General features: G+C 49.6%; 1 protein-coding gene across 11 annotated transcripts in view; it reads right to left on the bottom strand.

Annotated features, from left to right (window-relative positions):
* The window catches only part of dst (dystonin), a 122,788-nt gene that overhangs the window by 44,345 nt on the left and 54,109 nt on the right, over positions 1–24,334 (bottom strand). For 9 of the 11 annotated variants that reach the window (XM_056609451.1, XM_056609442.1, XM_056609443.1 and 6 more), the window contains 22 exons: positions 17,798–24,157; positions 17,548–17,694; positions 17,205–17,420; positions 16,922–17,068; positions 16,581–16,817; positions 15,827–15,979; positions 15,434–15,667; positions 14,876–15,169; positions 14,045–14,593; positions 13,361–13,537; positions 11,643–11,766; positions 10,901–11,109; positions 9,778–10,095; positions 8,990–9,156; positions 8,413–8,572; positions 6,793–6,919; positions 6,592–6,645; positions 6,078–6,313; positions 5,681–5,810; positions 4,969–5,168; positions 4,113–4,629; positions 2,251–3,719 (listed from right to left, as the gene is read on the bottom strand). In XM_056609451.1, coding sequence (XP_056465426.1) covers positions 2,251–3,719; positions 4,113–4,629; positions 4,969–5,168; positions 5,681–5,810; positions 6,078–6,313; positions 6,592–6,645; positions 6,793–6,919; positions 8,413–8,572; positions 8,990–9,156; positions 9,778–10,095; positions 10,901–11,109; positions 11,643–11,766; positions 13,361–13,537; positions 14,045–14,593; positions 14,876–15,169; positions 15,434–15,667; positions 15,827–15,979; positions 16,581–16,817; positions 16,922–17,068; positions 17,205–17,420; positions 17,548–17,694; positions 17,798–24,157 — 12,225 coding nt within the window. The remainder of the gene's footprint in view (positions 1–2,250; positions 3,720–4,112; positions 4,630–4,968; positions 5,169–5,680; positions 5,811–6,077; positions 6,314–6,591; positions 6,646–6,792; positions 6,920–8,412; positions 8,573–8,989; positions 9,157–9,777; positions 10,096–10,900; positions 11,110–11,642; positions 11,767–13,360; positions 13,538–14,044; positions 14,594–14,875; positions 15,170–15,433; positions 15,668–15,826; positions 15,980–16,580; positions 16,818–16,921; positions 17,069–17,204; positions 17,421–17,547; positions 17,695–17,797; positions 24,158–24,334) is intronic. The other 2 variants (XM_056609441.1, XM_056609450.1) reach the window with 2 other exon arrangements.

Below are 24,334 nucleotides of genomic sequence, written 5' to 3' on the forward strand. Positions count from 1 at the left end.
ATTTAACTGCTAAATAGAACAGCAGAAATGAAAGACAAGCCAATCACCAATTTTAAAAAGTCTGATGATATGTTTAAGATATGTTTGGTTGGATTTTGCGTTCATATCGCTGTAATAGCAACACGGGTGACCTCATCCATAACATCACTTTCCGCTCCTTCATTTCATGAATGACTCATGGATCATTTGATTAGCGAAACCACACATTCGTTACTGGCATGAGGCACTCAGCGTAGGCCTCTGTCCACTCCTATCATCCCATCGGGCCAGGACCCATTAGCTCCAGGTCCGGGCGGTCTCTGATCGGATCTCTCTCCCATTGAGATCCCATGAGTCGAGACCGCGTCGTCAGGTGGTCAGGCCTCTCATTCTGGTTTGGATTGCATAACCTTCTGGACACAGCTTGGGCCAGGCAGACTACTGCCTACGTCATTCAGACCACGCCCCGTGGCTACACAGAAGGCAAGGATTCTCCTGAGGAGGTATACACCGCGAGACACAAGGGACTCATACCGGTGATTGTGTGTTTTGTTAACAGTGTCACACTGCTGAATTAGTGAATTTACTGTATGTTGAATATCCATTATCTTTCACAGCCAGTTCAGCAGATTTACATGGGAGAACTCAGATCGGGCCACAGAGTTTGCATTCCAGTGTGAAGTGTCAGACCTGTGTTTCCATCGGGTGCGTCACATCACAAGACTCGCATTGAAACGACAAGTTCAACCAAGGCCACGGTTCAACTATAGCCCAGTGATCTCCACAACCTTTGAGCAGATTCTAAGACAAACCAAAGCCCCAACACACTGTCTGGTCTCAGGGTATCTGCAGATTTCAGCAAGTCAAATGTAAGACTTTTTAAGACCTTTTTAATACCACCTTGAATGAAATTTAAGACCTAAAACACGCAATGGTGGGGGGGATCCTGCTGTATTATAACCCAAGCATAGCATGTGTGTCACTCAATGAGACTCATTCACCTACCCATTGTCGCAAACTAGCTAGCAAGCACGAAGACAATCGTTTATATATGCAGCTAGCAAGAAAGAAGCCTCTCTATATGTGTTTCCTGAAACGTCCAACGAGAAAAATAATGCCCCGACAAATTTAAGACCTTGAGTTACAGTATTTAAGACCAGCATATAACATTTGGAACGAATTTAAGACTTTTCAAGGCCTTAAATTTAGAAACATGAATTTAAGACTTTTTAAGACTTTTTAAGGATGCACGGACACCCTGGGTCTAACTGACAAACCCGGGTCTTATGCTTGATAAGACCCGGGTTTCAATCTAAAGGTCTGGACAACGTGGACCTCGGGATTACGGAGTGTTCAGCAGGACGCGATCACAATCAATCTGCTTCACTGGGGAGAATCGGGGGGCCATAACCAGGCCAGCCTTCATCTGGGGTACCCAGCGACGTCCTGCTGTGAACCACCTGGCTCTGCTGCCCCCGTCCCCTCCCCCAACCGCCGGCCCTCCACCAGCGCTGCTGCTGCCCATCACGGGCACTCATCTCAGCACGTTGGGTGAAAGCACCAGATGCTTCCGCCCGGATTGTACCAGAGGATCACCACAAATCAGGCAGCCGGGACCCCCGGTCAAATGGGGGTTACACTACAGCAACCCCCCGTGTGAGAGACGTAGCACTGGTGGTGTTGAGGTGGTGGGAGGTTCAGGACATTGTGTGAAAATATAAAATGGGTGTTTGGTTAAACCCAATCCATCTATAAAGTATGTATGGCTTTGGCACACATCCTTCAAATTAGTAGCTTAAATTATTGTTAGTATTCAATTTAAAATGGTCACAATAACCATACAGATACAGCTCCTGCACACCGTGACAAAGGAAAACCCAGAATGAAATGAATGAGAAAGAACTGAAATGATCCATGTTATGTAAATGTAGAATACGCATTTATAAGCTGATAAAGGCCCAGTGGAAATGTTGCAAAACGGTGGTGAGATTCCCTTCATACCTTTTGGATCTATAACAATATACATAAAAGCTGGCAAGCTGCAAATCCCTTGGCAGTGTTACATCACCAGGTTCCGTGAGGCGGCAAACAAAACCAAAGCCCCGGAGCGCAGAGCCACGAAACGCGAGACACGCCACCGACACCAAACGAGGCTGTGAACCCGCCCTTTACCAGCCTATTAACTCACACGTTATCCGACGTAACACTCGATCGCAAAGGCATCGCATCTGTGTGTTACTTTGTGTTGACGTCGTCGTCGTCCGACCGTACCTTAAAGGCCTCCAGCTGCTGGTTGATGACCTCCGTCTCCACGGCGACCACCCCCTGGGCCTCTTCCGTCGCCACGGCGCGACTCAGCTTCTCCCCGCTGCGCTGCAGCTTGGAGTGGAGCTCCTCCAGTTGTCGGCGCGCCCCCAAGACCTGCTCCTCCCGGCCCTTCGCCCGGTCCAGCAGTTTGCCGCACTGCTTGCTGAGAGCGTCCACGTCTCTCTTCAGGCCGAACAGCTCCGGCGACGACTCCGTCTCCAGCATCTTCCTGCAGCTCTCCCCGGCGTTGACCGTGTTGGCCGTCACCTCCCGCAGCTTGGCGGTGAAGCCCTGGATGCCCTCCTGCTGGTCCTTCAGAGCGGCCAGGTCCAGGGCGACGGGCTCCATGCCGTCCAGCTCGTCGTCCAGGTCGGTGAACTCGCCGTACATCTCCCGGATGTCGTTCTGGAACTGACCGATGCCCTGCAGCTTGCCCTCCAGCGTGGAGCAGGTCTCCTCCACCTTCTTGTTCAGGGAGCCGTAGTCCTTCTCCAGGCCGTCGGCCTGCAGCAGGAGGTCCGTCACGCCGTCGGCGTCGGGGACGTCCACCACCAGGTCCTTGGCCAGGTTCTTCAGCTGCTCCAGCTGGCTCTGCACCGCCTCCAGGCTCTTCTGCTGGGCCTTCATGTTGGTCAGGGTCTTGGTGCTGTGGGCCTGCGCCCCCAGCGACTCGTAGGCCTCCACCTGCTTCTGGGCCCTCTCTATCTGGCTCTTGGCCTCCTTCCGGGTGTCGTTGAACTCCTTCAGCGTCTGCGAGGTCTTCTCCAGCGACTCCCTCTTGCTCTGCAGCCCCTCCGCCAGCTTGTCCACCCTCTCGCCGAGGGCCGCCCGCTCCTCCTTGACGCCGTCGGTGTCGGCGTTGGCCGCCTCTAGCAGGCTGTCCGCCGCCGCGTTGAGCTGCTCCACCGCCCCGCGGTGCTTGTCCACGTCCTTCTGCAGGGCTTTGAGCTGCGAGAGGGAGCTCTCCAGGGCCACGGGGTCCACGGCCGTCTGCACGCGGTCCCGGCTGGCCTCGCACTCCTCCGCCCAGGCACTCAGCTTCTCCGCCTGGTCGCGGTACCTCACGGCGCGCTGCAGCGCGGTCGCCAGGGCCTCGCCGCGGTCGGCCGAGCCCTTCTTCACCTCCTCCCAGTTGGAGCAGAGGGTGGCGAGTTGGCCCTGCAGCGCCAGCTTCTCCGCGCCGTCCGTGTCCTGCAGCAGCGCCTCGCCCTCGCCGGCGACGGTGGCGTAGGGCCGCTCGTGGTCGCTCAGGGCCCGCCGCCGGGCCTCGTGCTCCGTCAGGCTGCGCTGGAGGGGCTCCACCTGGGCCGAGACGGGCCGCGGGGAGGCCTCCTCGCGGAGCCTCTCGTCCAGCCAGGTCTGGAACTCCTCCGAGGCGCGGTGGAACTGCTGGGAGCTGTCGAAGGTGGAGGCCAGCTGCTGGGCGCGCTTGGCTGTCGGGAGGAGAGGTGGAGTAAATCTCTCGCATGTTGGATTGACATCGTTGAGACACTGTTTTCACTTTGGGTTATCTGCTTTGAATCACTTTTATGACGACATGAGACTCTAAGTGAAGTCTAAATCTTAACAGAAACTAAAGCGAGACATCTAGAGATAACACACGAGCCTTCAGGGACCATGGATATTAATTCGGCGGAAACATCATGCAACGCGAATATTTCAGCGATGAGTAAATCGCAACAAGAAACGCACTTGTGCAATCGCTCAAGATTAAAAAAGTTGAATCATGAGCTATAAACGGCATGACACGATGTGCTCTCCAAAAGTGAACACATCCTCCAGTCCGGACAATTGTAAACAGAGTAAAACAATCACGGGAGCCAAACCTGCTTTCTCCTCCAGCTGTTTGAAGGGCTTGCTGACGCTCTCCAGCTGTCGGGCCAGGTCGGCCTTCAGGTAGTCCTCCGTCACCATGGCGGTGAGCTCGGCCGCCACCGCCTCCGCCTCCTTCAGCCTGCGCCTCTCCTCCCGGAGCTGGGCCGAGATGGAGTGCACCTGCTCCAGCTGCTTCTTCACGGCGTCGGGCTGGGTGCTGTGCTGCTGGCCCTGCTCCCCGCTGAGCTGGGCGTCCAGCCGGCCGCTGGCCGCGCCCAGGCCCTTCAGGAGCTCCTGGAGCTGACCCGTCTTCAGCGCCGCCTGGTCGATGAGGCCGGCCCGGCTGCCCAGCTGGCCCGTCACGTCCTCCCACTTCTGGGTGACGCCCGCCAGCTGCTCCGTGACCGCCTGGACCTCTGAGGACGAGGAGGTGGAGGAGGTGGAGGAGGTGGGGTCCAGGATGGCGGCAGCGGCCTTGTGGAGCTCCTCGTACTGGGGCTTACGACTCTCAAACTCGTTCTGGAGGATCTGAGGGGAAGGAATGAGTTGATATGATGATAATTGAACAAGATTATTTGAACAAGATTATTTTTGCATTTTAATTATTTATTCATGAAGAGTCAGACAGGAAAGGGCAGCAAAGGACCACATGCAGGATTGGAACCCGGGTCGCTACGGTAACAACTGAGCGTTAATGGTACGTGCTGTACCCCGTAAACCACCGGGGCACCCCCCCATGAAAACATTTTAACAGGGAAGACTAGCAATGGGCCGTCATGAGTATTCTCGGCTACCGATACCACACATTCTTTATGGCCGCAGCGCCGAGGGGACTGCCAGCCTCCGCAGCCTTGACCAATGGGGTACCTGGACTTGCTGCTTCTGCATCTTCAGCATGTTGGGGTCGACGGAGAGCGGCCCCAGCACGGTCATCATCAGCTCCTTCTCCGAGAGCCACTGCCGCAGCTGGGGCTCCGCCGTGTGGAAGGCCTCCAGGCTCTGGCTGGAGCGCTCCAGGTGCTGCTTCCTCTCCTCCGCGCAGGAAGTGACCTCATCCCAGGCGGCGTCTGAGCGTTGAGCACAGTCAGTGAGGAGTCAGCCTGGCCACCTTCTTCTCCGTCCAGGAAAGCTGCCCTCTTTAATGATCGTAAACCCCCCTGCTGAGCCGGACTTTGAAACTCGGGCCGCGGCATTTTTATTGGCCAGGAGAGGCGGTGACGCACATTAAAGCGTTTTTACAACATTGATGTGGTAAAATTTGATGTGCAAGCAGAAGGTATTTCACTACTAATTTAAACCACTTGGTGCAATAAAAAACTGGAATGAACGATTATTTGGCCAGAACGGTCAAACGGACGAATAAAAGCACACCACAGTACTAAACGCACTTTATGAACCTGCTAATTCAGATTAGTCTAAATCTGTGTGCCTGTCTGTCACTTGCCCTCCTGTGAAAGCTAAACGTGGCGCACACACACTACAGCGATACACAATCAGCAGTCACGATGGCGCGTGTTTCACCAGATTGAATGAAAGTTATTGGAGCCGTTTTGAGGATAAAGCCCTTGGTTCAACGCACCTATCTCTGCCAGCATCTGTTTCCAGGTCGCCGCCTCGGGAGAATCCGGGTGGGTCTCCAGCAGGTGGAGGAGCTTCTGTCTTAGCTGCTGGAGCTTCTCCTGCTTTTGCTTCATGTCGGCTTCAAACTCCTGTCAAGACAGACAAAGAAGACGATCAACGAGAAAAATCCACCCCAGTCCAATGACAAACTACACAGGGTGCAGTGTTAGATGCTGAGGAGATAGTTTTAATATTTGACTATCTCCTGAGAACCTTTAATCCAAAACCACTAACAATGAATAGAACTACACGTCCTTCTGATGGAGGAGTGGCTGAGGCATGTTGCCCTAAGAGGCCTACAGGTCGGGCTTTCAGTGGGATACCCTACCCACTACATCCCACCGGTCACACCCTACCTTCTGCTGCTCCAGCTGCGCTTTCACCGAGCCCTTCTCCCCGGCTTCAGAGTTCCCGGAGGCCGCCTTGTGCTTCATGTCCCCCAGCCAGGCCACCATGAGGTCCGCCTCCTTCTGGGTCTCCTTCACCCCCTCCAGCAGCTCGCTGAGCTGGGCCGCGGAGCTCCTCAGCCTGCCCTCGAGGGTGGTGTAGCCCTCGCTGACGTAGGACATGTTCTGCTGGATCACCATGAGGTCTGTGGAGGGCGGTGTGGACGGGCAGACGGGTGTGAGCGACCCGGGCTGAAGCGTTTTACCAACGTCATGCCGTAGGGCGATGCGATTAATGTTAACGTAATCTTAAATCTGCACGATGGCACAGAGACAAAGGTACACACAGCGCAGGTTTAAGAGGGATTGGCTCAAGCACCGAACCTCAAACCTTTACACCGCAGGAAAGTTATAAAGTTATATATATATATAAATATATATATATTCATAGTATTGAAAGAGAAACGGCCAAGAGGAGGACTACCTTTATTGGTAAGGTAGGCATGACTCCCGGCCGGACCACCACCGTTAGTAACAGCTAATGCAAGAAAACACACAACACAACACAACAAGGCTCATGTGAGACACTGCTCACACAGAAGACCCCCCCCCCCTGACCCCCGCGGTTAGCCACGATGCCTGCAGAACACAACGCATGCTCTACCGCAGAGCCCCAGGGCCTTACCTGACTTATTGGCCCCGTTTTTCTTGGCCGGGGATGTGAGGGCGCTGATGTGTGTGCACAGGGCGGCCCCCCGGCTGTTTAGTTCCTGCACTGCGGGGCCCTTGGCCGTCCATTCCTCCAGTAAGCCCTGAGCAGAGAGAGCAGCGGGTCAGACCGTGTGTGTTGATAGCAGTAACGGAGTATTAGGGGGAAGGTACGGCCGTACTGATCACAGAGGGAGGACCACGTGTCTGATTGAGGGCGGGATAACGATTTATATATATATTAGTACTGTCAGTTAAACGTGTTATTAACGGCGTTAACGTCTGACTGAACGTTAATTTTTTTATCGCGCGATAAACGCACTTTTTTTTTTTTCTTTGGCTCAAAACAAAGAAGCAGTAGCCTGACTGCTATGTTCAAGGCAGTATGTTTGTATGTTCATCGTTTAACTGCACTATAGGCTTACTTTTTGTATCGTCCTGTTTTGATCAGTATATGCCAATGTTGTTATCAATAAAAAAAATTTGCACAAGGCAAGCCAATGCACTTCTCCATGTTGATAAGAGCATTAAAATGAGAACAATTAATGGGACAAAGAAATCAAGGGATATTTAGCATAGAAAAAAAAATTATCGTGAGTTAACTATGGCATTAATGCGATTAATCGCGATTAAATATTTTAATCGCTTGACCGCACTAATATACGTATATATATATACGAATGATATAAAAACATGAGTAAACCGGTATACAAAGGAGTAGTTCATGGCATTTAATGACTTCCCCTGTTGTTATTGTGCATATATCTAACACAACTTGAACCTTGAAAACAGCAATGCTATTATATTTCGTGTCAGCGTTGCAATGGTTTGTTTAGAATAACGTTAGATCATTTGATATAAATAACATCTCTATCATGCACCCCAGGGCAGGAGTATCGCAGAAGTCTTTCATCAGCGTAAGCTATTTTCCACTCGTACGCTGTTGCGCCGGCGCTAACGGCGCTGTCTGTGCCTGTTACTACGCAGCCTTGGATCCCTGCGCTATCACTGCACTGGGTCCTCTCCTGGAAGTAGGCTGTCAGGCTGAAGGTCAGGCTGATATAGCGCCTCAACCACCAGACGCGTCCTGGGCTAAATGGCTCTCCATTCATCTCCTGAGCTCGGCCCAGTGGAGAGAGATATTAATTGGGGGCTGTTAGGGGAGGGCTAGCGGTGTGATCCGTTATAATAACAGTCACACACACACACACACACAAGCACAACCGCACACACAGACAAACAAACGCACACGTATGCACACGCACGCGCACACACACACACACACACACACACACACACACACACACACACACACACACACACACACACACACACTCATGCACCCACACAAATGCACAAAAGCACACACCTACACACACACACACACACACACACACACACACACACACACATCCGTTCCTAGCAACACCGTTGCCAGCCCCCAGATTGCGAGTGTCCAAACAGTGACATCAGCGCCTGCCCCCCCCCCCCCTCCCCCCCTCCACTGGAACACAACAGTGGATTAAGGAGCCGGTAGTCTAAACACGTGCGGGGACAACGCCACGTCTCCACAACAAACCCCCGCGGGCCGACTCACGTTGAGGCTGAGCAGGTCCTTCTCCAGGCTCTGTGTCCCGCTGCTGCCGGGCTGAAGGGTCGGAACCTTCCGGTCCGTCTCCTCCAGCCAGGAGGTAAGAGCCCCCGCCGCAGTCCGGAACGCTGCCAGCTGATCCTGGCAGGAGGACACCTCCTCTTCCCTGGGTAGGGGGGGGGGGAGGAGATCATGATACAGATACCGATACAGGGGGGCAATGGTTTGGTTGTGTGGACGGCGTGTGGGAATGCGTGACGCTGCCCTGAAGGAGCAACTCTATTCGACAAGATTCGGTACAGTCCACCTCAGATTCGTATTAAATTCTGGTTATTCTTACAATTTTAGGTTAAATATTAAGGAATCACATCCAACTTTTGGATGTGTTTGCATGTCTACTATGCCATTTTGTGATTTTTACAGGAGTAAAAGCGTAATTTAGAAAGAAAACTGGGAAATCGTTGTGTCAGTTAGGCCAGTCGCCCCCGTCCAGTCTGGGAACGGTCTACTCTGCTCCAAATTCAAGTCATGTATCACTCCAACTTTAAACGTTAACCTGAATGAGGCCCGGGAGAGCACTCACTTCTCCTTCACGATGTCCTTCAGGGAGCTGTAGTCGCTGGCCAGGCTGTCCAGCCGGCCCTGGATCTGGGCCTTGCTCGCCTCGGGGTTGATGGGGCAGAGCTCCTTGGACAGGCTCTTCAGCATATCCAGGTCCTTGCTGTGTTCGGCCATCTCAGCCGTGGTGTCCTGCGGGGACGCCACAGCGACAAACCGTCGATTCATCGGGTTGATAATGGGGGAAATTGATTGACATTCGGCAATGGTTTTATTTAGTACAAGCAGAAGATCCAGAAGGCTACAACAAAGAGTGCCATGTGCAACTTTCATATTTGATGTGCATGTGAGCGATTTTTATAGTAACATGTGTTTTCTTGTTTATTAAATTAGGTTTATTACGTATAATGTTCTAGATATCTTCCAGTATTTTTGCAAATATATTTTCACACTGTATATAATATTTTCTCTCTTCTATTCTTACACACTTATGATCTATCTTGGGCAACATCTGTAACAGACGCCCTACCTCTGTGTATTAATGAAGTACCAGAAGTATCAGAATCAGGACACCAGGAGTACCTGATGCTGACACTGATACTGATACTAGAGCTATCAGAATCAGAAAGGCAGCTGCACCTGACTCTCATTCTAGAAACATGAGAATCCTAACACCAGGAGCATCCGATGCTGATGCTGATACTAGAGCTAACAGGATCCCACCGGAGGAGTACCTGATACTGATACTAGCAGAAACAGGATGAGCAGAACAATGATACGGCTATCGATCAGAACCAGAAGGCCCGGCAGTACCTTCACGAGCTGCGACAGCTCCTTGAAGCTCTTCCCCGGGCCGTCCGTCTCGCGCAGCTCCTGCGACCGCTTCTGCACAAACTGCTGCACCTCCTCGGCCGTCTTCTCGAAGCGCTCCACCTTGTCCTTGACCTCCTCCAGGCCCGACACCTTGAGGTTGTGGGAGTCGCAGGTGTCGGCGAGGCGGCGGGAGAGAGACTCCATCTTGGACTGCAGCGGCGCCGCGGCGCTAGCGTCGGCCGTCTCGGCGAACTTCTCCACCTTGGCCTTGATGGCGGAGATACTGCTCTGGCGGCTGGCGATGTCCTGGCCCAGCGCCTTGAGAAGAGACCAATACTGTAAGGACGCGCTTCTGAACGGCATTTCATGGCAGGCCTTGTTGAGAGTGGGTTGCGTTAAGCTACACGCAATCGCTGTATATAAGGTTTAGAAAGAATGGCTGATTTTGTTCCGGTCACAAAGTAGCACCAATCAGGTTGCAGGGCTTGTACCGGGCAGAATTCCTTGGCGTTGAGCCTCTTAGGGCTAAACCCTAACACAGTCAGACCTTGAAGGAATGCATCAGTTACGAGGAAATAGAGGAATGCAGGATAACCACTGAAAATCCATACATAATATCCATATATATTTCTTGGATTTAACAAATCGTAGCAAGAGAAACATTTGTATTAGCCTGAAATCCCTCAGTTCATTTTCCCCTTTTCCAAGGGACGGTATCAACCGGCAGACAACAATGGCACTGGCCACAATCAGAACCGACCTACAACCCATCAGAGCAAGGAAACAAGTGACATATCGGCGGCAGCCATCTTGATGTTGATGAAAACACATCAGCGTCGAGGTGACTTCCATAACCTCAACGGTTAGGGAAGGCAACTTTATTTACATAGCACTTTTCATACACGAGGCAGACACAAAGTGTCTCACGTATTAACATTGTCATACAATAAAAGAAAAAGAAAATAGATAATTAAAAGAAAACATAGGCAAAGCAAAAAAATGAATAAAATAGATAGAATATGAAGGCAAAGTTAATGCAATGTATTTAAGCATAACCTTTAACCGTTTAGCAAAAAAAAAAAAAAAAAAAAACTCTAAGCCCTGGGTACCCCGGTATACGTACTGCCTCTTTGCTGAGGAGGGACCCCAAGGCCGGGGAGTCCAGCGGGACGGATCCCTTCTCCCTCACGCTGTCCTCCAGCCCCTGCATCCAACCCATCATCTCGTCCAGGCCGTCCTGCACGCTCATGGACCGGGTCAGCGTGATCTGCAGCTTCTCGTTGCGGTCGCTCACCGACTTGGACAGGTTGTCGTAGCGCTCAGCGATGTCATCTGAGGACGCGGACGGGGAACAGAGACAGACACACCCCCCCCCCCTCAGGGTTGATATGTGTTGTGGTCACACGCTTTGGAAATAACAGGAAGTTTTGGTCTGGGTGATTGATAGAATGTTATTAGATATTTGAGTTTATGCCTTTTTTTGGAATGTGTGAAGGAACGGCGTTGGGTAAAATCCCAACGGAAAAACCAATCATTGGTTCGGTTTGCCAAGACGAGAATGATTGCGGCATAAAAATAAATACATTTTGATGGATTTTACTATTATATTTATCCAAAAAGTCCAAGTGGGAGGTTTCAACTTTTTTATGGCTTACCAGCAACCACTTTGTAATTTATAAACGATCAATAACCATCCATAAGTCACTAATGAGGTGACCATCGCAGTAACATTAAAAGGACATCCAACTTGTGTTTCCCGGCTGAACGAGGCCTGGGCACAGTGCAGTATGCTGGAGCCATGATGTTTAGATGATGGTCAGATGTCATGGAGCCATGGTGTTCAGATGAGGGTCAGAACCACTCACCCACGATCTCCTGGATGGCCTCCGGGTGGCTGAGGAGGTCGCCCTCGCACGAGATCAGAGAGTCGGACGTTTTGCGGAGTGTTTCGACCGCGGTCTGATGGCCCGTCATCTGTCCCTGCAGTGACTGGGGAACAAAAGGAACAATATTTATTATAGATTATTATGTTTTTGGTCATGATATCTATCTGCAGATATATCATTTCTATCGTCAAGTCCTGATTGATTGGGTTATTATCTGCGGATCTTTTTTATCAATTGTGGAAATTCCTCACACAAAACATTAAACTAATATATAAATGATAACATATAAGTTACCGTTGTGTAGCTGATATCTAGACCTACACGTTGTTGTTTTGACTAATTCAAGCTACACTGCTATACATTTATCAATTGACCAAAGAAGTGTATACGAAGGAATCTCTAGAGATTAATCTGTGTGACCTCGTATTTGTATTGTCATGTAATTTGTATTCTTGTCTTGTAAATGGAACTTCGAGTGCGGAATAAAGTATTTATTCATTCTAGAGAATAACGACATCAACCGAGGTAACTACGGCACAGTGCTTAAAAACCCCCAGAAACTTAAATATTAATTCCACTCTGTCAGCGTGGTCATCTAAGTCCACCCAGGCGCGTTGACATTGTAAAGTAAAGCGCAGGGCTCTTTGCATAGGAATGTTTCAGGAACCAGAGCCAGGAGTCGGAAAAAAAACGGCACACTTTCTCCCGCCGGCGCCTGGTATCTACGCATATCACTGTACGCATATCCCCGTACCAAGTCACCCCCTCACAACCCCCCCCCCCCCCCCCCCCCCAACCCCCCACCACCACCCCCCCAAATAAAGACAAATGTTGAGGTGAGCATGAACATGACCCTCTGTGCTTACAAGCCTGCAAGCGTTCAAGCCCGCAGGAGCCGTGGCCAACCCTCCCTCTCTCCCTCTCTAGAGAAGAGTTATTTTTCCTTTGTGTTGGAGGGAGAGAGAGAGAGAGGAGAGCTATAAATAGCGGCGTTGTTTTAAACGAAGTGGAAACGCTTTATATGGCGAGGCATGTCTGTTTTGTGTCGTGACCTTGTAACCCGCTTAAATGCTTATTGTTACGGCGTGTATTAACTGCCCTCTTCAAGTCATTCTCTCACTGGTCGTCACACATCACACAGAACACACACACACACACACACACATACTCAGAAGACCATAGCATCATTGGTATTAGGCACTAGTAGGCTTAGATGTTTTCAGTCAGTGTTTGTAAGGAAGCCGTTGTTAAGAACATTGCTTTTTTTAGATACAGTCAGCGCAAGTCCTGTAATGCTAAGATTGATTAGAGAATTGTAAATCAAAGAAATCCGGTCCCCTGATCTCGGTCGCCATTTGAGGTCAAAGTTCCCAAGATCAGTTTCATAATAGCATGATCTAAAACATGACACTTGGCCCAATCCCATGTTATCTTAAATGACCCAAGACCCAAGATGACCCAAAACAAAAAATAATCTTGAAAAGGATTTATTTTCCTTGTCTTGTTTAAGGGCTAAAGCAAGACTGGTGTACAATTTACAATCCAAAGTCATCTTGCTCAAGGATGTGAACATGTAACCAGCACACACCAGGGTACCAACATGGGATTCAAGCACCCTAAAACACTAGCCTAGACTGTCCTGCCCCCTTGTGTGCGGGAGGGGTATTGCAGCCCCGGTGGCGTGTGGTGCTTCATACCTTGGTGTCTTCCAGTTGTATCTGCAGTGTCTGGGGGTCGGCAGCGATGGCCTCAGACTGCTGTCTTCTGGCCTCCTCCTCTGAGCTGTTCAGCCACTTCACCAGCTCAGCGGATGAGTCTTCATACTTGGTGTACTTGTCCACCACTTCCTTCAGGTTGCTGGCCAAACTGTTGCACTAAAAACATTTAAAATAAGTAGAATAGAACAAATATGTATTGAATGTAGGTATTTTATATTTCTAAAGCTAACATTACATTAAAGGTAGGGTTGGCCGTTTGGAGAAGCGAGCAAGAGAAAGATCGATTTTGAAAGTATCCAACCAGAAAGTAGAGACAGACATGTAAGCCAGCCAATCATTTCATTCGGGCCGAATTAAATGATTGGACATGATTATACCAGGCTTGCAACAGCCACAGAGACCGGAGTTACGCATTTTGTTTGTCAGAGGATCTGATTTGTCGATTGCTGTTTTGATTTTATCAGAATTTCAACAAATATGATAGAAAATGCTTAAAAAGAAAAAACTACCCTACCTTTAAAAAGGTAACAAAAAATACATATTAACATCACTGTGAGACACAGCACACTAAGAATGTAAAGAAATAGTTTGCACTTCCTTTCAGGCAAATACTGCCATCTTGTGGTTAGTGTGAGCTACTACAACAGATGCCAGCAAACCTACCTGAGTATATAATGCTTTGTAGCGGCCGGCTGCGGAGTCCAGCTTCTCCTTGACTGAAGCGCAGGACCCGGAGGTATCCACCGCGAGCTGGGAGCCCTTATCCATGGCGTCCGCCGAGCCGCAGGCCTTGGCCACGTCCAGAACCTTCTGCCCCGAGATGGTGATGAAGCGGAGGTCCCCCTTGTGGGAGATCACGTCCTCCGAGAAGCTCTTCTGCCGCTGGAGCTTCTGGGCGAGGACGTCCAGGCCGTCGCCCGGAGCGCACAGCTCCTCCATCTCCGCCTCCGCCTGGTCCAGCCACGCCTCGAACTCCACGCTGTCGCCCTGGAACTTCCCGAGCTCCTCCTGGACGCTCTGCACCTGCTTCATCTGCTGCTCGGCCTGGGTGAGGGAGGCCTCGTAGCGGGCCCGCAGCTCCTGGACGTCCCGCTGCAGCTTCTCCTGCTCCTCCGGGGCCAACACCTGGGCCTGCTTGTCCAGCAGGGCCTGGGCCGACTGCGTGGCCATGATCAGCTCCTGCTGCTGGGACAGGATCTCCTGGTGCCGCGCCTGGAGGCCAAACGTCATGACGGGGAGGGTGAGTTGTCACGGTGCGAAGAAAAAATGAAACGAATAAAATCCCATTTCTAGTGACAATGGCACTAAAAAAGGGTCAATGAATGATATGAGTTATAAGTTATTAAAGGGGGGGTCGAACTCAAAAAAATGGAAGTGGAAAAATGTATATAATATATGATCCCCAACATTGGATATTAAAATATCGTAGTGTTCGACTCCGAGCTGAAACAAGGGGTTCACCTATGCAACATTTGAGTGTCTTTCCCATCATACCTTGACACGGTCATACTGCTTGTCGATATCCAGTGAGGCGTTCTTCTCATTGGTCCGGCTCACTGAGTCGGTCTCAGCGGTATCTGGGCCGTTGCCATTGGCGTCGTCCTCTTTCTCCTCCTCCTCTCCCGGCGCCCCTGCCGCGGACGTCTCCTCGGGGAGGTTCCCGTTCTCCTTGCTCACGTCGCCGGGGGATCCCGTTCCGGCCTCCGTCTCGTTCCCGATGTTAGAGATCCAGCCCAGCAGTCCCTCGATCTTGTTCTTGCTCTCTTCGAGCTGTTCCACTGCCGCCGTCTAAACAGACCAAACACATACGTGTTAAAACCCTGACAGATGACCATGACGTCTGCCCTCAATAGAATCATTACAAAGCTTCAGCTATCGTTAATATGCTGTGATGAAGATGGATGCATGGATGGATGGATGGATGGATGGATGGATGGATGGATGGATGGATGGATGGATGGATGGATGGATGGATGGATGGATGGATGGCTGTTAGAACAAAAAGTGATGTTTTTTCGTCCAGTCACATGTATAAAGGTCAACGTCACAAACCTTCTCGCTCTCCTGCTTGATGGCCGTCGTCACCACCTTCTCCAGGTCTTTCCTGGACTCTTCGGCCCGTTGGTTGATGAGCTTGGCCTTGCTCTTGGCCTCCTCCAGCTTCTTCTCCACCGCGGCCACCTGCTCCGGGCTCATCTTGGCCCGGTTCTCCTCCAGGAACTTCTTGGTGCTGCTGATGACGTCGTTCAAGGCCCCGGCGTTGGTCAGCACGTCCTTCTGCAGGGCCTGGGGTCGTGGGGACACAACACGGGTTACATCGAGACGCATAGGGAGACGTATGGGGGAAGGGAACTCGTCGTGGAACCCATGGAACCATAACTAAGCCTTAAGCAGGGAGCCAAGATGGTGGCCGGGTGAACCAGGCCCCTCATTGCTCCGTTATACCTGGTGCTCCTGCTGGTACTGCTGCAGGTCGCTAACGCTGTCCGCGTGTCCGGCCTCGTGCTGGTGGCCCATCAGACGGTTCTCGGTGAGGGTGAGGCTGTCGCAGAGCTCGTCTAACTTGCTTGCAAACTCCTTCTGTTTCTCTGTGACGACCTGGCAAAAAGAAGACACATCGAGTTTAACGTCACAAAATGAAAGCGTGTTTGACACCGAGGGCAATGACGAAACTGGCATCCAAACAGGCTGATCAGAGTCGACTACCAACAGGACAAGAGAATAGGAGTATGCTGTGAACATGCTGTCGGTTCCCTAGATCATTAGGACCTAATCTCCTATGGGTGTTAGTGTTAATGTTGTAGAGCGAAAGCACTCCGACAGAGAAGATGCTCTCCCCACTGTTTTGACTCATGTGTTGTCTTGAGGCCTGTGGGACACACCGGTAGAAAGATTAGTAGGTAGATCATAGTAGACATGCAGGATGGGCAATTCCCCGTACCATATAGTCCATACACACGTATATTACAATGGAAATGTTTGAATAAAAATCAGAATATATATATTTCAAAAGATAATAACATAGGTTTTTTTTTATATTATTTGGATATGATTCCTTTAACTGTCCTGCTAAAGCAATATAAAAAGGTTGCATCTTTAATGGTCAATCGACGCCATTCAAAGATAACATGATTAACATTCATTTCCATCCGAGTCTGTCTAGCCAGACTGCTCTTAGGGGCCTCATCCAGCCGCCAACCTGCTGCTGCGTGTCTCTCTCCCTGGCCTCCAGCAGGTCTTCCAGGGCCTGTCTCTGGGCAGCCACTGTCTCCGTCTGTTCCCTGAACGCTCGCTGAGTGGTGCTTAGCAGCTTGAGGATGTGTTTGCTCTGAGCCGAGCTCAAGAACTCGGTGTTCTCTGAGACAAACGACTGGACGTCGAAGGCCACGTCCTCCAACACGAGACGCACTCCCTGTTGCAAGTTGCTTTCCATTTCCTGGGACCAAAAAATGAACAAACTGAGTTGAAATCCTCAAAGTACATTAGAATTTAGACTATTTTCAATTGTATGTCATGCAGTCATAAGGTCATGACTTGTACCTTGTTCTGCTGGAGTTTTTGTTTCAGCGTCTCCACATCGTACGTGTTGAGCAAACCAGCGTCGCACGTCTCAGAGTTGTCTTGAAGGCAGCCGCTTAGCTTATCCAACTTACTGAGATGTTTCTGGTATATCCCATCCAAATGTAACTGCAAAGTGCAATAGAAGAACATCATGCCGATTCATCCAGTCATGGACAGGAATATTAATAATAAAACTTAATGAATGTACTGTCCAAGACCCAACCCAATGAATCACTGGCATCCTAGGGCCATAAACACTGACCTTTCCAGATTCGATTGCCTGAGTTAAAGCTTGACTTTTTATTGTGCACATTTGAGAAATGGCAGTAAAGTCGGTCCCGAGATGTTTCAGCGATGAAGCCAAGTCCTGTCGGATCTGTGTGGGAATGTAGCCGTCGACAGAACCCAACAGCTCCTTTGCTTTCTCCAAGTCCGCCATGAGTACAACTTCTAATTTAGCCAGGTTGCACGTCATCGTCTACAGTGAAGTAAATGCATAGAGTCAGAATTATTTTTACAAAAAATAAACAATCATAAAAGACAAATAATTACAGTGATTGCCCTTCATAGTGTCTAAACACAATCATCCTTAGAGGACGTCTGACCTGCACATCTCCGAGCTGGTCCTGCAACTCCTCCATGTTGCTGCTGAAGGAGCACTGGGATAAAAGTTCATTTTTGACATCATCTAAAAAGTCTGCGTGGTCCTGCAGTCCTCCCAAGCACTCCAGGTACTCCTGAGTGCAGCAGGGCTGTGGGAAGACACAAGATAAAGTCAGTGATACAGACGTTACAGAAACATGTTTGAATACTTAATTGTAGTGTACAGAAAAAAAAAAAAAAAAAATGGATCACCAAATTGTTCTGCTTGTCTTCCCCATCGGAGGGGACTTCAGAGGAGGTCTGGGCAGGCAGTGGATGGCAGAGCTCAGTACTGAGACGGAGACTTGGGTCTTCACTGGTATCCATCCTCTCCCCATCCTCCTCCTCCTCCTCTGAGCTCTCCTCCTTGATGCTATCCAGGGTGTGCCATCTCTCTTCCTCGGAGTCAGAGCCCATAACCAGGCTCTCTATAACTCCCTTGAGCACGGACTGATCTTGGCTTTCCGGCACGTTCTGCAGAACCTGGAGCAGTTTGGACTGGAGGCTTCCCACATCAAGTGGCTGGGTCATGTCAGAGGCCTCACCGAGTTCCTCTTCAGTCTCACTGTCTAGGTCTCCCAAGTCCTGTGTGGTTGCACTGAGGTCGAGTTGATCGCGCCATTTTACAAGATGCTCTAGGCCACTGCTTTGAAGGCTGTCAAGGGGTTCGTCTTCAGTAGTTAACGCCATGTCTGACCACCGTGTCATAGTGTCCTGGTCCTCAGTGACACTACCTCTGTCCTCTTCTGTTGTGGCGTCTCGCAAGTCATCTACCACTGACTCCTCTGTACCCCCATTTACACGTTGTGTGTCCGCCATCTCTGAACCCCGTTCTTCAATTGGTGTGTTTGGCCTCAGCGAAGCCTCTACAATAAGCTCTTCAACAGCCCTTTCATCCATGTTAACTGTTTCGATTCCCCCTTCATAACTGTTACCCTCTTTTACACCCCCTTCAACAAGTTGTGTCCTGGATTTTTGTAAGGCATCTATGTTAATCCCTACTGTACCCTCTTCATCTTGGAGTGTTTTACTCTCTTGCCTATCAACTTTGACTCCACCTTCTAAGGTATCTAAGTGGACCTCTTCAATAGACTCTGCATTAAGACCCCTTTCTTCATGTTGTGTTGTGTTCTTTCCTAAGACTTCCACATTCAACTCTTGCCCTTCAATGCCCTCTCCATCACTGTTAACACCTTTTACATCCCCTTCTTCATAGTATGCGTTGGGCTTTTGTACGGCATCTACCTTAAACTGCTCAGTAAGTCCATCATCATGTCCTGTGTGAGTCTCTTGCGCGTCATCTAGATTAACCCCATCTATCCCCACTTCCCCTTTTTGTCGGCTTGGCTTTAGTAAGGTAACAATGGTGACCTCTTCAATACACTTTCCATCTAGGCCCGTCACGTCTATAGACACGTCGGCCTTCTCCTTGCCCCCTTCTTGGTGTTGTCGGTCAGGTTTCGGTAAGACATCTATGTTAACCCCGTCAATAGCCCCCTCAGATATGTTGACCTGTTCTGTGTCCCCTTGACCAGATTGACTTTTAGGTTCTTGCAAGGCACCTTCAGAAACCCCTTCTGCACCCCCTTCAACATGTGGTGTGTAAGTCTCCTGCAAGATTTCAACATTAAACCCTTTCACACCTGCTGCTTCACGTTCTGTGTCGGGTTTCTCTAACAGATCTACATTGACATCCTCAATACACTGTGCATCTCGGCCTCCCTCTTCCATAACCCCCTCCTCAACGTTAAACCTCTCTGTATCCCCTTCATCATGTTGCGTGTTGACTTTCTGTAAAGCACCTCCATTCATCATAGCCCCTTTGTCGTCATGCATCTGCTCTGCACGCCTTTCCTCATGGTTTGTGTTAGGTTCTTGTAAGGTATCTGCATTCTCCCCGTCTACACCGCTGTCAATGTTTAACCTGTTTACACCCCTGCCTTCATGCTCTATGGTGGGTTCTTCTGAGGCATTGACCCTAACTTGCTCAGCCCCCCTCTCATCCTGTTGTGTGTAAGTCTGTTGCAAGACATCAACTTTAACCCCTTCTACCTCTGCTCCTCCATGTTGTGTGTCAGGCTTTTGTGAGGCATCTATGTTGACCCCTTCAACAGCCACGTTGTCTACGTTAGCCTGCTGTGTACACTGCCCATCAATCTGTGTGTTAGTCTTTAGCAAGGCTTCAGCAGTTACATCATCTGTACCACCTTCAACAGGCTGTGTGCTGTCAGGTAAGGGATCTAAGTGGACCTCCTCTACACCCAAGGCCTCTTGCTTGTCATGAATACGCCTCACGACATCAGAAAGATAAGCTTTGTCTGAGAAGGCAGGCGAGTCTGATAAACCACCAGAAAATGAAGCGGGACTCTGTGCAAAAGTATAATCGCCGCATCTATTTCCATCTGCTGAAATGACCGTTTGTGAACCTGTTTGCTTATCATTAGGGAGACGGTCAGAGTGGATGTCTGCACTTATGGTTTTGTTTGAACAGCAGTCTATTTTCATTGTCGTGTCGCTGAGTCCAATCATACGTGTTTCTATGGTAGCTGGATCAGTAGACAAACAGACCGGCATGCCATCATTAGTCATGGTCAAACTTTGGCCGTGCTGTTCCTCTAAGGAAATTGTACTGCCAATATCCCTGCCAAATTCGACTACATCTGCAGCAATGAAATCCGACTCCAACCTGTTGTTAGAATCGGCACCTGCTTGAATGCATCCTGTATCACCTATAACGATAGGCGAGTCTGATAAACCACCAGAAAATGAAGTGGGACTCTGTGCAAAAGTATAATCGCTGCATCTATTTCCATCTGCTGAAATGACCGTTTGTGAACCTGTTTGCTTATCATTAGGGAGACGGTCAGAATGGATGTCTGCACTTATGGTTTTGTTTGAACAGCAGTCTATTTTCATTGTCGTGTCGCTGAGTCCAATCATACGTGTTTCTATGGTATCTGGATCAGTAGACAAACAAACCGGCATGCCATCATTAGTCATGGTCAAACTTTGGCCGTGCTGTTCCTCTAAGGAAATTGTACTGCCAATATCCCTGCCAAATTCGACTACGTCTGCAGCAATGAAATCCGACTCCAACCTGTTGTTAGAATCGGCACCTGCTTGAATGCATCCTGTATCACCTATGCCAGCCTGCAATACAGCAGACGCGGGCTTCATTTCAACGGGACAATTCCCTTCTGAACCGAACGGCTGTTCAGGATATGTAATTTCATGGCTGGCTCCTGTGATCTCCCTCTCATCATCTCCCCTGGACGCAGTGCATGAGCTAACTGCACTTCCAAACACATCCCTGGGCAATGAGTCATCCCTAGCCTGACTGTGCTCACTAATCAAAGATGACTGAGCGAGGCTCACAGACACATTTTCCGTTTTACTCTCCTCGGACAACACATCGCTGTGCGATGAGGACATGCCCGAGTCACTCTGAACAGGGCTGACGGTAGGAGTGCCAGGAAGGCCGTAACAGCCCTTGTCTGTCAGAAAGTCTCTATCGACAGGTGAGCCGTCACCTTCACAACACAGGTTGGCCAGAGTCGTATATTCATGTGCCAGCGGTGACTCAATGCTGCAGTCAAAGGCTCTGTGGGTCTGATCAGGCACCGGGGACAGGGTTGGTTGAGCATGATTTTGGCTCGCGGTTTCATATTGATTGATCGTATGCGTGAGCTGGCTATGGATCATTTCCTGCCTGCCTAAATCTGCCCTGGGTGAAAGCGCTCCGTCAGTGTGAGGAAACGAACTGGCTTCTGTAACCTGATTCCAGGAGACGGATGAGCTCATCTGAGTGCCAGCAGGCCCGTGACTAATGAATGAGGCGAGTACAGGATGTGGAGGAAGGCTTATTTCTCCTGCCTTCCCTACTGACCTCCATTCTGCACGTTCACTTCTACCCTCTAAACCCATCCCATCAATCTGCTCATCAGGGACATCAAGCATCATCACAGCCACCTTGCTCTCAGTGAAGTGCTGCAAGGAGCTCTCCTCATCACGCCCACTGATGAGCCCTGGGATTCGCTGAATGCATGTGAAATCACTAACACTTTCCTCAGGGTTAATGATAGCTCTGGGCGTCGGGACCGAGGGAGGCACGACCGCAGTTACTCGCACACTGACATCCTTGAAAGTCAAATTGCCGCCCATGGTGACCAGGCAATTGGAGTTTATATCACACCCACTACCCAGAAGGCTCGGTGGGTCATTAATATGCAAGGCATCATAAGAGGACTCTGAGCCACTTGGCACTGATTGTTTGAGGACTGACAATGGGCCTTTCTCGTCTGCTCTCTGCTCCTCTCCAGACAGCTGCAGAACAAGTGAGCCAGACGCTAGCTCATTAAACACAGGTCTCTCTGGGCTATGATTATCCACAGATGTGGTATGTGATAATAGGTCCCCTTGCTCTATTTGGGCTTTTTCAAGAGCATAGGTATTCTTGTGTGTCACTGTCAGTGTGTATTCTGGCACTTGTTGGAAGCATGAGGGTTCTGTGCTCATATCAGTTGTATGTCCTGACCTGATACACAGTGAGTTAGGATTGAGGTCAGACTGTGTTTCATCAGATGAATTTAGAGCAGCTGAATAACTTTCTGAGTTATTTTCGATTGACAGTGAATGAGAAGTCAGGACGTTCCCTGAACATGAAGTGGGGAAGTTGGAAGTCTCAGAAAGCATTGGAATATCAAACCCTTCATAGTTATTTCTTTCTTGTTCAGTGCCCAAATAATATTGCGTATTTACACCTTCAAATTCAGTGGAATGTGTATTATCGATGCTCTTTTCGAATGAAATGTATTGTGTAGAAATACACACTGTGTTGTCGTCCGCACTATATTCAGCGACCTCCACATGTGTTAACTGTGTTTCATCTAAACTCATATCAAATTCTGTAGAATGCGTGTAATCTCTGTCCTCATCATATGAAATGTATTCTGTCGAAACACACACTGTGTTGTCGTCAGCATTATATTCGGTGACCTCCATGTGTGTTAATTGGGTTTCGTCTAACCTCATATCAAATGCACTAGAATGTGTGTAATCGTTGTCCTTATCAAATGAACCGGATTCTATCGAAACACAAAAAGTGTTCTCATATGCATTATATTCAGCTCCCTCAGCATGACTGAATTGTGCTTGGTCAAAGATACCAACGCTTCCCAAGGTGACTGTAGCATGTGACTCAAATGCAAGCATGTTTCTCGCCAGATCATTTGTGTCCTCCTCATCAATGTGCAACGACGCCCCTGGCTCTGTATAGTTCTCTCTGTCCACCTCGTAACCTCCCCGCCCTGAAATGTCATAAACATCAGAATCATCAGATGAACACATGGGTTCCTGTGATTCACTTAAGGCCAAGTCTTCAACTAAATGCTGAACCATGTTTGTCAAGCGTCTATCGAGAACCACCAGCCTTTGCTCTGACTTTGTGTCCAGGTAACTGTTCATCATGAGATATGAGGTGAGCAACTGCCTCATCTCTGAAGGAGATGGAGTCCCTGGATGTCCGCTGCTTGATTCTAGATTGCCTGAGGCACGATTGCATCCATCGAGTGTGAGTTCTCTTAGCATGAGCCAGGAGGAAAATTTTGCATTGAGCTGTTCAATATCCGGCAATGCTGCTGGAAACTCTATAGATTTCAACAACTCTGCTGTGTGATGGTCAATGAAACCCCATTTAGTGGCGGAATCAATGTCTACCACTTCATCGTTTTCTGGTATGTAAAAAGCTGCTATCTTTGGCCGATCTCTGAGCAGCGTGCTGCTGTAGTCACTGTCAAGTTGTCGGTGCTCGGACCAGGAGGACACGATGGTGATTTCATCTGAGCTAGGAATTAAAAGTCCTGTAAAACCCTTCTGTTTATCCAGCACAATGAGTGTAGTACTATGTCTCATCAAATCACACTGGACAGCTTCATCCGCTGTCATTCCCTCCTCATCTAGGAGCCCAACGTCTGTCTGCTGACTCTGCCCCACACCCTGTCCTATAAGTAATTTTGGCGAGGTATTTCCGTCCGCAAACAGCATCTTAATATGCTCCGGTGTGAATGATGAATGTGAACCCTCGTTCCCCCTTTCCCCATACCCTGCACTACTCTCCTCAGGCCTTTGCAGTCGTGGGTTCTCTAGAACGTTTGCATCGACAGTAGCGGGGAACAAGCTTGACCGATAAGTCCTCTCTACGGTCACCGCGTCACCACCAGTACAGCACATGTTCAACTCGTCTCCTACGTGCTGGAAGCCTATGCTGTTAATGAGCAGCTGCTCTGATCCCTTCCCTCCGCCCTCCCTGAGTGTGGATTGTGCTGTCAGGGGTACAGTGGAGGGAGGTGGAGGACTCTGGGTAGACTTGCCTTCGTTGTTCAGATCAGGGCTTTGGTGGGGGGGTGTGTTATACCTAGCGTCCTGTTTCAGGGCACGGTTTATCTCCGGACACACCTCTAGATCAGAACCATAGAGACCAGAGTTTAGAGGACAGGCCAGCAGGAAATCGATTTCCCCCTGATCATTTCGACCATTCTGAGCAGTGAACTCGTCCCAGGTTTCAACTTCAAAATCCTGTAAAAGGAAAAAATGCCAGAGAGAATTATTATAACATCAAACACATTTAGAAATGTATGTAGAAATTCAAATTGCATGATGCATTGGTTCTCAAGAGGCAAGGCAAAAAGGTTTTACTCACCATTCGACACACATGTGCATGTTAAGAGATCATAGGCGAAAGAGCAGGCTTTG

The sequence above is a fragment of the Gadus chalcogrammus genome, chromosome 15 (assembly GCF_026213295.1).
Source record: "Gadus chalcogrammus isolate NIFS_2021 chromosome 15, NIFS_Gcha_1.0, whole genome shotgun sequence".
NCBI lineage: Eukaryota > Metazoa > Chordata > Actinopteri > Gadiformes > Gadidae > Gadus > Gadus chalcogrammus.